The 15,743-nt window shown below is 37.0% G+C and overlaps 2 protein-coding genes across 2 annotated transcripts; both read right to left on the reverse strand.

Annotated features, from left to right (window-relative positions):
- Positions 1–707: 707 nt before the first annotated feature.
- On the reverse strand, positions 708–7,413 carry LOC117290531 (neuronal acetylcholine receptor subunit beta-3-like). Its single transcript, XM_033771962.1, has 6 exons — positions 7,182–7,413; positions 5,921–6,063; positions 5,255–5,299; positions 4,793–4,902; positions 3,054–3,589; positions 708–2,357 (listed from the first exon to the last, which is right to left on the reverse strand). The coding sequence occupies exons 1-6, from the start codon at positions 7,234–7,236 to the stop codon at positions 1,762–1,764; spliced, it is 1,485 nt and encodes a 494-aa protein (XP_033627853.1). The 5' UTR covers positions 7,237–7,413; the 3' UTR covers positions 708–1,761.
- Positions 7,414–10,328: 2,915 nt separating this feature from the next.
- On the reverse strand, positions 10,329–15,090 carry LOC117290489 (neuronal acetylcholine receptor subunit alpha-7-like). The gene is made up of 6 exons (XM_033771906.1): positions 15,048–15,090; positions 14,488–14,630; positions 13,807–13,851; positions 13,207–13,316; positions 11,886–12,415; positions 10,329–11,420 (listed from the first exon to the last, which is right to left on the reverse strand). The coding sequence occupies exons 1-6, from the start codon at positions 15,088–15,090 to the stop codon at positions 10,885–10,887; spliced, it is 1,407 nt and encodes a 468-aa protein (XP_033627797.1). The 3' UTR covers positions 10,329–10,884.
- Positions 15,091–15,743: the final 653 nt, after the last annotated feature.

Genomic DNA, 15,743 nt, shown 5'->3' on the forward strand with positions numbered 1-15,743 from the left:
ACGCATTGTACTACACACGTATATGAGTACACCTTTACGCTCCTTTCCATTAAAAATCGCCAGCCAACCGTGAGTAGAATAAATACTCGTTCGATTAATAAGATGACGTTTTACTCTTGGGCGTGGCATGTTGTCAAGGTAACAGTTAACGTTTGTTATTATAGACCATTAATTCCATTCGTGATTAAACAATGACCAGAAGGACCTTCCATGTACCATGATGGTATTTATGTTGCTTGAACAGAGTACAGTTATTATTACCTAAGTTTTATCGATGCATGATTTCATTGAGTTGATGTTATAACTTTGGCATGTTCAAAGTTATGCGTATACGTTACGTACTTAATAGGTATGTTTACTTTAAACATTGGAAATGGTCCTCGAAAGCAACAACCAACGAGCAAAGATTTGTTTTGTCCTCTAGCTCTTCATGCTAGTCTGAAATGAGAGCCGTGTAAAGAATTTACCAATGTGCCCAATCCCCGGATAGGCTCTTTATGAATTCGAGCCCTCTTGTGTCGGTTATCACTTTAAAAAGTTTTAAGGCAAGGTGCATCTCAGTTCCTATATTATAGAACAGTAGTTTCGTTATATGGGCTCATCAGCTAACTGATTCTTCCTAAGTTTTCGCAATTTAATTCACGAATCATGATTCTTTTAAATTTCATTCAGTCAGACTAATAATTATTTAAAATTTGAAACATACATCATATTACATGTAGGCTACACGGTACATATGTCTGCTTTATTCACACAAACTTAGCGCTTTACCTAACAAGTGTTTCAGCGAGCAAGTTAGTCCATGGGGTTTCATGAACAGTTGTTTATTTTCCATCATTTATAGCAATACGTTTACAAGAAGGCCAAAACCAAGTTTCCACAATATATACATACGCAATAAATACTATTTAGTAATTAATAGTAGTATTTAACTTTTGTTTTGCCTATTTCTACTTCATTGGTTTTCCTGGTTGTCTTTCGTGTAGTTTTGTCCTTTGTCATATTATTTCACCAGCCGTTTTTTATTTTAACATTTTTATTGTGGTCCTTTTTGCGTTAATGTTTTTGTTCGATATCTTTTGTCGTGTGATATTTTCTGTGAACTGTAATTTATAATAATATCTTTTCTGTGAACTATTATAGTTCTCGGTTGTCGGACTAATTTGCCAAGTTTGGAAAACCATATTGATGCAATCAAACTGTTGACTGTATTCCCTAGGGGTTGTTTTATAATGGAAAAGCAAATGGAAACGCTCTGCATTGCTTTGCTAGTTGCTACTTAAAGAATTTGTTCGGTTAAATAAAGTGCAATTTAAAAATAATGGTGTCTGCAGAGACACACACTCCAATATATAATCCATATCTACATACAAATTATGCTAAAATGTTTGAGCAAAAAGTAGCTCTATTATCCACTATCAGTTGGATATTTCTACATAGATAAAGCCAGGCTTGTAATAATTATTTATGTATACGATTAATATTATTAATCTATATTTACTGCGTATTTTTGTTAATGTTTTATTAATTATGATACTTCAAAGTACCTGTGAGATACAATCCAAAATAGCAATAGAGTTGAGTTAATGCTCGCATACACAACTTTTACAGCTTTACTATAAACTTATCCTTATTTTTCGAAGAAATTTCAAATTTTGTACACAATCATATCGAATGACAGCTTTGACCACATTTTTACATAAACATCGGTCCAATTTCAGCATTTCTTTAGGAAGGAGATCACACTATGGTCAAATTGCGTTAATTCAAATTGAGAACATAACATGTGGTAGTTACACAAAATGATGTCAGTGTAACCACGGTGCTGATGAGTAAGGCTGTACGGTCAATCACCAGGGCAACATCCCGCCATACCGGACCCTTGAAGGCTCGATCATCACTAGTCTGGTGCCCTTCCCGTGCCGATCGGTGGTCTTTGATTTCAGCGTGACGCTTCGCTCTTCCGACGGGGGAGCTGATGGTTTTTGACCGGTTGGTTGATGCATATTCTCGCCTCTGAGCAATCTGAAGAGTCTCGGAGTGAATTATGCGGTTGTCCATCCAGTCATCCAGTACCCGGCAAAGATGAGTATCTGAGGGCGGCATGCCAGAGTGGTTACTTGTCTCGAGCCCGGAGTCCAGACTGCCATTATTTTGGTAATTTTCACCTGCTGGATCTGCTTCGAGAGTTTCTTCGGGAGCTGGGTATCTTACTAACTTACCGAGAACTCTGAATGTGAGGCACTTTATCGAGCGAGGTATGGGACGCCGGTTGTCCCGAAAGTAAATGTTGAGGACGACTACGGTGATGATGATGGAGAAACATGACAGGGCGATCATGCACGTGAAGAAATACCCTATTGGGAAAAAATAGAAACAGTAACATTTACTAAAACATGAAATATCATATTGGATTAGTTTTTTTATACACGAGTGTCTTGTAAAGAGAAAGAATGTGTTCATTTTCTTCAAAGGAACGTCAAAAACGGTTTTCCTTTACAAAAACTGTTTAGATTTGTATGACATTTATTTGGCAGGTAGAAACTTACGTAACTTTTAGTCATATAAAGGGTCATAGACTGGTAACTCCAAAATTATGGCTATGACTTTACACAATGGGTGAGGATCACTTTAGCTGTTCAAAGTATAGATCTTGAGAGAGGAATCCCTTCAAAGTAATATGGTTTGATACATTAAAAAAAAAAAAAAAAAAGGGCTTTGAAGGATCATTGAAAAGAAAGCTCAACGTTATTATTTGTGATTTGATTGAATAAAGTCATCACCAGTTGTTGAAGAAGCTTCGAGGTTACTTGAAGAAAGCACAACATCGAGATTGCTATCTTCTCTTTCTCTCTCTTTGGCAAATATGGTGGCCGTTTGTGGCTGGGTATTTTATCAGCGTTTAGACACTGTTTTCAGCTGAAACTTTAACATGTGACGTTAACTGCATAATTATGTCTTCGAAAATTGTGCGCTATAAAAATTCAGAATTACATTGACAAACAAATCTATTACACCTTTAAACTTAACTATGAAATTTGTTAAATATTTACCAATTATTGGAGTGTTTTCTGATGTTGGAGGAAACAATGTCCCAATTAGCTGCTGAAAGAGAACCAGTGACAACAGGTTGGTCATACCCAGTGATATCTTCTCCCCTGATTCCGGGGGCAAGATAAACACCATGAGATTCAGAAAAGAGAGCAGAACACACGGGAGGAAAATCTGGAGTAAGAAGAAGAGAGGTCGTCTTCTCAGATGAATAAAGTAAGATAGCTCTGGGTAGGCAACCGGTCCGTCATACGACTTTAATTCATGCTGAATCTCTATTTTGAGTAGTTCCCAAACCCCAACATCAGAGTAGTCGGCCTTTGGATCATTCAATCTATCAGACTGTGTGAGATTGAGCTGGTGATTGCCATAAGCCCATGATGTAAACTTGAGCTGGCAGACCTGGGTATCGAATGGGAACATACTGGCGTTGATACGGCATGTAGTCTTGAGTATGGCCGGCGTGGACCAATATACACTTCCATCACTGTTCACAACTACTGGGATGTCCTTGTAACTTTCAAAAAGTTTTTCAACGCTGCAACATAGAAACAAAATGCATTTCAGTTTCAGCGTATGATATCTTACAAAGTGTACACTGTTCCGACACACCTTACAAAGTGTCAACTGTTCCGACACACCTTACAAAGTGTCAACTGTTCCGACACACCTTACAAAGTGTCAACTGTTCCGACACACCTTACAAAGTGTCAACTGTTCCGACACACCTTACAAAGTGTCAACTGTTCCGACACACCTTACAAAGTGTAAACTGTTCCGACACACCTTACAAAATGTCAACTGTTCCGACACACCTTACAAAGTGTCGACTGTTCCGATACAGTAGTCGGAACAGCTTATGTTTTCGTCAAGATTTGTTTATTTTTTCTTCTTATTTCTTTCGCTCTGTCGAAAAACCCATAGGTTTTGTACACACATTTTTGTTAGTACTAAAAATCATACTTGGCTTGTTTAAGAGTCAGTTCATATTAAAGCTTAGGTCATGAAGTTTATATACACTTAGTTAAATTATAAGCTTTACCTCTTAAGTTATTTTGCATAGTAACAACGACACAAATTTGTTAATTAGCCAATCTTGATACCATCATATCTCCAATGTCTTTTTCTTCTCGTAGTCCTATTCCTTATGTTTCTGTTCGTATTCATGTATTTGTAGTTAAAGGGAAGGTTCACGTTTGGTAATTACTCAAAACAAATATTAACTTAAAAACTGACTTGGTAACGAGCATTAGAGAGCTGTTGGTGGTATAAAACATTGTTGGAAACGACTCCCTCTGAAGTAACGTAGTTTTTGAGAAAGGGGTAATTTCTCACTCAAATAATAAAAGACTTCTAGCTAGAAGTCTTTTATTCTTATCTGAAAGCACACCAATTCGTCCACGTGGTTGTTTTTTCTTTCATCATTTCCTCGCAACTTTGATGACCAATTGAGCCCAAATTTTCACAGGCTTGTTATTTTATGGTTATGATGGGATACATCAAGTGAGAACACTGGTCTTTGACAATTACCAAACGTGTACTTTCCCTTTAATCATAATTTTTAAACTGATGTATTATGTATATAAATGTTTATGGGTGTGCGTGTATGTATGTGCGTGTATTTATATTACTTTATACCGTTTTTGAATACTTCTATCTCTATGGCTATTTTTATTTGTACAAATAGTAGTAATTCAACAGATGGCTGTGATGACTGTTTATCAATAAACCAACAACTTACTTTTTGTGTACAGTAGTATCTGGAAGCCATATTTTAGACTTGTCGATGTAAAGATGGTCAACTCCGTTGTAATCATTTGGATCCCAAGTTAAATACTCGTCCGGCCATTGCTGGAAAAAAAAGTTGCTGCATAAATAAGTCATAAATGTTACAACAAATTATTTGTATTGATCAGAGCAATGATCAAAATGTCTGTCATACTGAATGCTACAACAAGTCTGTCTTTTTACAGCCATTACAACTTAACAAGATAGTTGATTTACCTTGACTTGTATATTTATCAAAAAGCAAATGTCCTATACAATCGTTTTAAAACCAATATCGAATTTGTAATATGGATTTTAGTCAAACGTATTGAATTACTGTTAAAGTTAACGAGTAATAAGTGAATTACATCAGAGATTAATTTATCCTTTTTAATGGTTGAATCTTACATTTGTTTACGAGTTTGTAACTACATACCTGAGTTAACCAAACTCCCACCTCTATTGTCTGATATCGCTCACTCTGCAGTGTGAAGAAAAGACAAAATAATGCAATTGTTTTAGTCATGTGTCAATCAGGCATCATGGACACTGGGTGGACATATTTTGTAGTTGTCAAAGACCAATAATCTCATTTGGTGTAATCTAACATATTATTTGCACACAATAAAAAATCTGTGAAAATTGTTGACTCAGTTGGTCATCACAAGGTGTGTTTGCTTTCAGACGCATAATAAAAGGTTGCAGGCCTAATATGTTTTTAATATTTTAGTGAAAAATGTTAGTGAAAAACTACGTTACTTCAGAAGGAACCGTTTCTCAAAATGTTTTATACTATCGCAGCTCTCCATTGCTCATTACCAAGTAAGTTTTTATGCTAACTTTTGTGTTGTGTAATTACCAATAATGTCCAGTGCCTTCAATCCTGACATGTTGTGGATAAAACTATGGAATCAATTGGACCGTTTGGTGCTCGACATGGCACATGGTACATTGGGTCCATCTTTTTGTGTCTAAACTGTGGCTTTTTTTGGAGGGGGGGGGGACTTCTGGGCAAGAGGAAAGTAGTTTGCTAAAATATGGGAACATCGGGGGATAACCTCTGTCCCATATCGTGCATGGTGTAATTCAGAAAAGCATTTACCAATTCAATGACTTGGATGAGTGTCAGACCAAATACCACCGTTGTAACATGTGATAAGTTATAAACAGGTCGGGTTGATTGGAAACCGTAACCATCGAGTAGCTCTTTCAGAAGTACATTCTGGGCACTCATCTGACGACATTCTATAAAATAAAGTAATAACATTTTATTATTCATGGTTGATTGATAACAAACAAAGTCATCGCATAGCAGCCATCTGCTGAATTACCAATTGCACAAATAAATAAGTAGAATTAATATTTATAAACGGCATAACATAATATGCACACACAAAAAATACACAAATATCAGAAACAAATACAAACAAAAGGACTATACGAAAGTACTAGGCCTACACCATGTATAAAAAACTAAAAATCTGTAAAGAAAAATTTATGTAGGCCTATACACAAGTACATACACTCAAAACACCAAAATGATGTTCAACTACAACTGGGAAAACTGTAAATTCATGGCATTTTCATTTGACCATGGAATGAAAGGCACTATTAGTATTAGCATGTCTCTAGCTTGGTACGTACATTATGAGTAGTCAATAATGAGTTACAATTAATACTGAGCCATTAAATTCACCTCTTGTTTTAGGAATCCACTCGCGAAATTCAGTTCAATTCGGCTTAGCAAATTTGAGGTAAAAGTGTTGGCGGCGTTGTTTCAGATCTTGCATTTTAAAAGCATGTATTAAGACAAGACCATTATGCTTTAGACTCAATTTCGCTAAGCAAAACCTATAGACTTTTTTCATACGTTCAAGTGCATTGGGTTATTTACAAAAGACATGGATGCCAGACAGGAACGGCATATTCTAACAGACAGTCGAATGAAACCCACATAAGTTCAAGTCGATTAAACACCAAAGGTGTTACCGTATAATAATAATTGAAACCTCACCATGCAACGCCTAAGAAAAAGAAAACGATGACGATATATAAAGCATGTGAAAATATAGCCACGATTTGTATTTTTCGATAAAAGACTAATACTTTAATTTAAAATTTCCAACCGTCACACTCTAGACCGGAAAACTGTTCTTTATAATACTTTTTGCATTATTGAACAACTTACAGTAACCCTACTGAAGCCGAATAATTGAAGGGCAAACAAACAATAATCTATTATTTAAAACAGGTCTGCACAAACAGAAACCAAAACACACACCATTAAATACCCGTCCACTTAGACGTAAGATTTAGGCCTAGGTCTATGTTTAAATGGTTTAAATCATGAAATAAAGTCTTACCGCTCAAAGACGAAGACGCTGAAATCAACAGGAGAGGCAGAACAATCCACCGCATAATTGATGTAATTTCTGGAGAATGCGCGTATCAAAAAATCCTCAACAGACGATGTCAATGTAAAAAATGACTGGAGATGAGATGGTCCCGTACAGTTTTGTACTAGGTCCAAAACGCAATATCACATGAAACATACCTTTCCATTAAAAATCCCATGTGAGCCGTGAGTCGAATATACTTGTTTATTTACTTAATTATGTGGCACATGACCGTTGGGCGTGGCATGTTGGGGATAATCGCAAACGTGGTATAAATCGACCAGTCTCTCAGATCCGTTCGTGTTTATCTATTAGTCATTATGAAAATTTTGATGGTTTTATGTAATTGCTTAAACGGAGGACATACATTATTACATACATTAATTTTATCAACGCATGATGTCATGCTCTTAGCTTCGATCTGTTCCAAGTTATCCTTACTTTGGCGTACTAAGGTATATTTAAAACATTGGTAAAGGTCCCAAAAAGCAAAAACCGACGGGCCAAGATTTTTTGTTCGCTCTTCCTGCTGATCTGAACAAGAGCGGTAAAGATGTGTCCAATGTGTCGGTTCGGTGCCGACGTTGCACAATGTTTTGTGACGTCTGATGTAGACTTTGTCTCTAAGATGTCAAACTTGGATGTCTTTTCAGAGCCAACGCTCCCACTTAAGAGATTTACACAACTGTTTTACCGGCAAGTTTACTATTTATTATATTTTCATCCTATTTATTCACACCATGCAAAGTTTTAAACAATACGTAAGGCCTATGTCCAACTTCTTTTTAGTCACCTCAGATACAAATGTTCATGCATGGCTTCAAGAGTTGATTCTTGCAACAGAATTATGATTCCAATTCTCTACATGAACGTTGCGAAGTGCGCCCTCTACTATGGTACACGAACAGATTGCAATATGTAGTATACTACTTTGCTTTATACACCTCGAAGAACGTCTATAAACTACAATTTATCCGAATATGGGTCTATCTGACAGAGAATACATTTGAATCATTTGGAATTAGGGTTATCAGTGTCCAGTCCAACCTGACCCATTGGTCGGTCGGGCCCATTGTCGCCCTGAACCCGTTTCAACTCTGTTGTGGGTTTATTCATATATTATACAACATTTTGGGTAAAACTACACGATATTGACAATAAAAAAATATAAAAAATATAACAATTCTATTTTTCGAAATAAAACATTACGGCAACCATCATAACCAGGTAAACTCCTACGACTATCAATGGAACGTGCTTTATTTTCACAGATACACATACATCAGTCAATATACCAGCTCCCCGAAGGCAACGCTTATGAGCAAATTATATAGTTTTCGCTCTTCCTGCTGATCTGCTTGAGAGCGGTTCAAAGATTATTGTCCAATGTGTCGGTTCGGTGCCACCATTGTCTTGTGACGTCTGATAATAGAATTGGTCTCTAAGACAGCCAACGTTGCAAAGCGCGCCCTCTACGAAAAATAAGTGCAACGAGTTAAGAATACTTTTGCTTTACGCCTCGATGAACGACTATAACTTCATCTTTATTATTATATTCCCTGTTTGTTTACTATACACACCGATGTGCTTTAGTACTGTATACTCAGTACTTCCCCGAGCTCTAAACAGCACAGGCATAATATTACTCGGGTGGGATTCGAACCAACGACATTTGCAACTCTAGAGCAGCTTCAACTTTATAAATACCCCAATTCACACATGCTCAGTGGCCTTAGAGGATCACTCTGGCGGCGTTTGACCCAAGATTGGCCCTGTGATTGGCAACGCTCTCGGCCACTTTTACATCTTCAAAAAGCGAAATGTTCCTTTTAGATTAACGTTTAGTTGCCTGTACATTATCCACTGACTTCCTGTAAATACACCTTCTGGAAAAGTAAGTAAAAGAAAATATACTTACTCGAATCCGATTAATGTATCAGTAAACAGCCGAGCTAACCTGTGATTACGCTGGTGTTCGGTTCTCTTCTGGCAGTCATCATTTGCTGCGTAAGGTCAGATTTTGAGTAGGCCTTTATTGGAATTAAAATAGATGAAATGAAGATAATCTATGAAAAAGAGAATTGAAAGGCGTGTAGGTAACATAGGATATCAATCACCCAGCGAAAGACTTCAAGTTCATGCCTTCATGTAGGAAGAAGGATGAGATGAACATGTGCAAAAACATGATAGCATCGGCCGTGAGATTTTAATTGAAATTTGTAATGTAGGAAGTAATTGTATTTTTAGCTATATCTTTATTGTACAGATTGCGTATACAGTTTGTACATTTAAGGATTTTGAGGATAACTATTTTTGTCATGATGCGACTCTAATGCTTCAAATTCCTGTGAATGTTTTTAATAATTTGCTACAAACTATTCTATTCTATAGTTACCATATTCTGACTGGTGAGGGGGTGTTTCCTGGGTATTCTAAAACTAAAGTTTTCCTCGTAACCCAGTTAAAGGGGATGTAATTGACCTTGTACCCTATAAGATTCTAGTTTATAAGAGTGTAATTCCTGGAATTAGACCGCGAATTTAAAACGGAACAAAGACAAAGATCACACTCGTTTGTTCGGCATTAATTTTTTATAAGCATATTATGGATACATTAAGACACAGTGAAAAATAAACATTGGTACGTTACTATTCAATGCCTCAAATCCCATACAACAATTCTACAGTCTGAATGTTTATTACAATACAAAGGATTTGTTACAACAATTAAAACTTGTGACGAAGATGCTATTGTTTACAAACTCCGGTTGCAAATCAAACCTGAATTCAAGCTTACGCATTTACACGATTAAAGGCAGTGGACACTATTGGTAATTACTCAAAATAATTATTAGCATAAAACCTTACTTGGTAACAAGTAATGGGGAGAGGTTGGTAGTATAAAACATTGTGAGAAACGGCTCCCTCTGAAGTGGAGTAGTTTTCGAGAAAGAAGTAATTTTCAACGAATTTGATTTCGAGACCTCAAGTTTAGAATTTGAGGGCCCGAAATCAAGCATCTGAAAGCACACAACTTCGTGTGACAAGGGTGTTTTTTTCTTTCATAGTTATCTCGCAACTCCGACGACCAATCAAGCTCAAATTTTCACAGGTTTTTAATTTTATGCATATGTTGAGATACACCAAGTGAGAAGACTGGTCTTTGACAATTACCAATAGTGCCCACTGGTTTTAAATTGAAGGTATAAGTTTGGTATTCGCTGCTTAAATTAATGGCAACAAAAGCATTTGGCTAGAAGCCTACAGCAGCTTGTGATGGTAGTCGAGCATTTTGAGAAACAATTCACTTCGAATACATCAGAAAGCCGACCCCTTATGAACCGAACGATTGCCATTAGCCAGAGAAGCAGAAGCTTTTCCACATTAATATTTATATTTATATCATGTGGAATCTGGGACAACTCCAATGTTGACGTTGAATTAACAGCCGGTTGGATTGGTCCGTATCAACGTCATACTGCTGTATGGTTCATGCTTACACGATCAAATTCTTAGAATTTTTTCATTATCATAATCTAGCTTTGCTTTTTCTAAAGGTTAATTTAAGGGGCTTTTCTTATTTTGTTCAACCCTTTCTGCTTTTTTTTCTTTTTCTTTTTTTCTAAATTGAATGAACATTAATAAGGCTTTCATTCTAAGAATAATATTTCCTACGAAATTAACAAAAACAGTGACACAGATACAGTAGCTGCCATAAAAGTCACGAGTGAAGATAAGACAAGGGCAGCCCGGTCAATCACGAGTGCTACATCCTTCCAGTTAAGAGCTCCGTTGGTCTTGTGGTGCGATTCCGCAGTTCCATCGGCTCCAGCTTGGGTAGACTGGATGAAAGAGATACCAATGCCAATGTCGTCCTTCGGGTTGCTGATATCGTTTTTAGCACCCACTTGACTGGAACCTGGTTCAAACATCGCGTTAATACCTTGCTCCTTCGTATCTGTGCTCACTTTGAATTTCCCAGCCGGATCGTGTTTTGAATAGGTCAGATCTTGTCTGCATCTTCGAATAGTCGTGGATGATCCTTTTGAAGCTTTGTAGCGGACCAACTTTGCCATGTGTTTGAGCACTACGATTTTGACCCATCGTGGTATGGCCTGCCGATTGTCGCGATGAAACAAGTTCAGAACGATCACGGTACATACGATGGAGGTACTAGCAAGGACTATCATCGGGCAGAAGAAATATCCTGCGATACAAGACAAAAGAAAATCAAATTAAGTTATTGAAATTGAGTGAAATTCAGTCACAAATGTACACCGAAACTGTCTTACAATTCCAGATGAACATGATTGAAAGCTTCAAGCTCCCCGATTATCATTTTTGAAGATTGAAGTCTGAGTTTAATCATTAACCCTGCTATAGCCCCACATACCGGTACACCTTGAATGCATAATCTGGACCCGCACAATACAACAATGATACAAGTATCAATTTGCCCAAGTCTGACATGACATAAGTGGTAATATGACAGCTACCGTAACTATTACAAATGTGGAAGGCATTAGTCTTTTTGAGGTATGGTGGACATTATAGAAGTACAATGTTTGGTTTTGGTGTTTACAGACAAATTTACCCAAACCAAATAATGTCATAGTGTTGTTCCACCAAACCTCAAAATTTCCTTTCTTACCGACCAAAGAAAATGACTCACCAATGATAGGTGCATTATCTGAAGTCGGGGGAACAGCGTTGCTGATCAGCTGCTGGAACAGAACCAGTGACAACAGGTTGGCCATACCCAGTGATACTTTCTCCCCTGACTCGGGGGGCAAGACAAACACCATCAGGTTGATTAGAGAGAGCAGGATACATGGAATGATGATTTGGACAGTGTAGAACATGGGTCTCCGTCTTAGATAAACGGTATAAGTCAGTTCTTGGTAGGGAACGCCATCGTAAACAGACTCGCTTCCGTTCACAATGACGTCACGAAGCTCCCAGACCCCAACGTCTTCGTACAGATTTTTACTGTCCATCTCCTCCAATATCTGAAGATGTAACTCATAACTGTTGTACACCCATGATGAGAATTTTAGCTTACAGACTTGAGTGTCGAATGGGAAAAGTCGCGCGTCTATCTTGCAGGAGCTTTTTAGAATGACTTGGGCCTCCCATCTCATCATGCCATTGTAGTTAACGACGACTGAGGTATCTTTGTAGCTTTCAAAGTCTTTGTCCATACTACCAAAAAAAAACAGGATAGAATCAGAATCTTCAATATTATGTTGATATTGAAACTCAGTTTAAATGTTGTGCCATTTTTACGTTCATGAAGTTGTATTTTTGACTGTTTCGGGTGAAGCGGTTATAAAGCTATGACCCCCGAGGTGATCCCCAGAGAGTCCTGCATAATGCCTCGGTGGTCGAAGCGGGAGTAGTAGCTTAAACAAGCGCAAGTAAAAACAGTCAATATTTGTTTTACAACACGTCATAAGATACATTAACATAGACGTAGGTACAGAGAAGCTGATGTTGCTACAAGTAGGCCCAAAGTACATCGGTTACAACGGGAATAGTACATTGGTTACCACGGGTAAATTACACTGGTTGCTACAGGTACATCTGTTGCCACAGGCAGAACATTGGTTGCTTCGGGTAGCCTATAATACAATGGTTGATACAGGTATAGTACGTCGGTTGCTATGGGTATAGTACATTGGTTGCTACAGGTATAGTACATTGGTTGCTTAGGGCAGCCTAATGGTTGCTACGGGTATAGTACGTTGGTTGCTATGGGTGTAGTACATTGGTTGCTTAGGGCAGCCTATAATACAATGGTTGATACAGGTATATTACGTCGGTTGCTATGGGTATAGTACATTGGTTGCTACAGGTATAGTACATTGGTTGCTTAGGGCAGCCTATAGTACAATGGTTGCTACGGATTGGTTGATACAGGTATAGTACGTCGGTTGCTATGGGTATAGTACATTGGTTGCTACAGGATGAAATATCATGAAAGATTACCTTACCTGTTGTACAGCGTTATATCCGGCAACCATATTTTGGATCTTGAAACAAAAAGTCGTTTTACTCCGTTGTTTTTGTCAGGATCCCAGGTCATAAACTCATCCGTCCATTGCTGAAATGAGAACGTAAAGAGAACAAAATTATGCTGGTATTTTTTTTTTTTTTAATGATTCGTGAAAAATTTGATTATGGTTTGACAAAACCTTTATTACCAATAACGATCCGGGATATTGTTATTGGTACTCAATAACATTTTATTGAGATTACTTTTTGAAACATTTTTAACTGAAACAAAGTGCACATTAACATATTTCAACAATGCAAATTACATGCTTCAGGTACATTTATCTTGTGTATTCTGAACTTGACAAGCAAGAATATTCTGATCAAAAAAGAAGATTATTTTGTGGTATAACAGCTTCTTGGAAATCCTAGCACGTTGATTTGTAATGGGAGAACGTTAGGTTTATATAAAACCATATAAGGCCAACCCATCCCTACACATCACGCTCATCAACTTTCGGCCCTCCTTATGAAATATAAAAAATAAAATAAAAAACAATAACGAGAAACAAAACAACACTATGAACAGCTTTTCCTACCTGAGTGAACCAAGTTCCAATTTCAAGAGTTTGATGTTTTTCATTCTGTAACAGACAAACAAAAATAGTAAATTTTGATTTTAAAGCTGAAGTCATAGATTGTGTGTTCGAAACAAGCAGTTTTAAAAAGGCAGTGGACACTATTGGTAATTACTCAAAATAATGATTAGCATAAAACCTTAATTAGTAACGAGTAATGGGGAGAGGTTGATACTATAAATGGGTGTGAGAATTGGCTCCCTCTGAAATTACGTAGTTTTCGAGAAAGAAGTAATTTTCAACAAATTTGATTTCGAGACCTTAGATTTAGAATTTGAGGTATCGAAATCAAGCATCTGAGAGAACACAACTTCGTGTGACCATGGTGCGACAAGGGTTTTTTTTTCTTTCATTAATATCTCGCAACTTCGACAACCGATTGAGCTCAACTTTTCACAGGTTCGTTATTTTATGCATATACCAACTGTGAAGACTAGTCTTTGACAATTACCAATAATGTCCAGTGTCTTCAAGTAATGTTTGAAGCTTTGCTAGGTGTAGACAACAATAAATAGTTCTAAACTTCAGTTATAACCGAGCTGTTACAGTCAAGATGTGAAATCTCAATTGAATGTGAAATGTTAAACAGTTCCTAAATAATTTTCAAGTTATCTTCTAACATAAAAAGAAAACTGTTCTTACCAATTCTATAACTTGTGTAAGTAAAAACATAAACTCCACACGGATGACATCTGATGCATTTCTGACCGGTCGTAAAGTGGTGAACTCATAGCCATCAAGTAAACTCCTCAGTAAACGTTGGGTGCTCATTTGACCAAAACATTCTGCGAAGAAGAAATTAAAACAGATTTTCCATTTAGCTTGGGTCGTATATAACGTACCGGCTTAGGAAACAGCTACATTTTTACAATTTATTTGTAAATCTTAAGGGGGAAACCCAAGACATGCTAAACAGTTACATTTTCCCGTTACTGTTTTATTATAAAGGCTGATTTTTAGAAATGTTGTTCCACTTTGTCGTTGTTTACTGTTTCATTCCATTATAGATGTTAAATTTGCATCGGGGATAAAGAATTTTTTTTTTTTCATTCCAACTATACTAGGCCTCCACTGCAATGTTTGAGCTGAAAAATGAACCCATGTGACAATTTATGATAAATTTTAATTATCAAACAGCTGTTTGTATGTCCCATCTTTCTCCACTGTACCCTACTAAGTAAATCACATTGATGGTTACTTACCGTGCATCAATGCTGCGGCTGTTAACAGGTGGATCAAATTCATCGTATATACGGTCCTCGGAAAATCCACCTAGATGAGCGACTTTAGCCGAATATCCACCCGTTGACAATCCAGTGGAACGTAATTATATCGATAAAGCTTTAATATTCGCTGCAAGGCTATACACCGAGCTTGATTCAAGATCAAAACAAGCTTTACTCTAACGCAATAGAGGGCGTGGTTTATCACATGTAGAGTAGTTTAGACAGTCTCTCTCGAGAGTTTATTGCCGTGTGTTTTTGAAGCAATATTCATTTTAATTTGGGGTTCACCATACAAGCTTTCAATACAAGACAGTTCAGGACGCGCAAAGGTTAACCACTTAGCCACTGGACCGCCCAGCCGCCTATCGAAATACTGTAGTGGTAGGAGGAAACCTTGCTAGCTTGTGTTTGTAGAAAAAAAGGACCATCAAAAGAATCCTCGATAGTCATTATTAAGCTAATGAAGCTAATGATGGTGAAATAATTTAGCTCTTACCCCAACAAGACGCTCATTAATAAATACAAAGGAAACTGTATTTATTAATCATTCATGATAATAATTTGTCAAAAACTCACGCCTTCGCATTTAATCAGTATAATCATTGAGTCAGATAAAAGCCTTGAAAAGCTATTGTGTCCATTTTATCCTTACAAACAAATATTCGCCATAAA

Source organism: Asterias rubens, chromosome 5, assembly GCF_902459465.1.
Source record: "Asterias rubens chromosome 5, eAstRub1.3, whole genome shotgun sequence".
Classification (NCBI taxonomy): Eukaryota; Metazoa; Echinodermata; class Asteroidea; order Forcipulatida; family Asteriidae; genus Asterias; species Asterias rubens.

Bases quoted from the DNA above. Each gene is read 5' to 3' on its own strand.
- LOC117290531 (XM_033771962.1), bottom strand. From the start codon at position 7,236: ATGCGGTGGATTGTTCTGCCTCTCCTGTTGATTTCAGCGTCTTCGTCT. The intron at 3,590-4,792 runs GTAAGTTGTTGG...TCTATGTTGCAG, and splicing joins GATACTACTGTACACAAAAA to CGTTGAAAAACTTTTTGAAA. The intron at 2,358-3,053 runs GTAAATATTTAA...TTTTCCCAATAG, and splicing joins AGAAAACACTCCAATAATTG to GGTATTTCTTCACGTGCATG.
- LOC117290489 (XM_033771906.1), bottom strand. From the start codon at position 15,090: ATGAATTTGATCCACCTGTTAACAGCCGCAGCATTGATGCACG. The intron at 13,852-14,487 runs GTAAGAACAGTT...TGTCTGTTACAG, and splicing joins TTACACAAGTTATAGAATTG to AATGAAAAACATCAAACTCT. The intron at 13,317-13,806 runs GTAGGAAAAGCT...TTCTCATTTCAG, and splicing joins TTGGAACTTGGTTCACTCAG to CAATGGACGGATGAGTTTAT.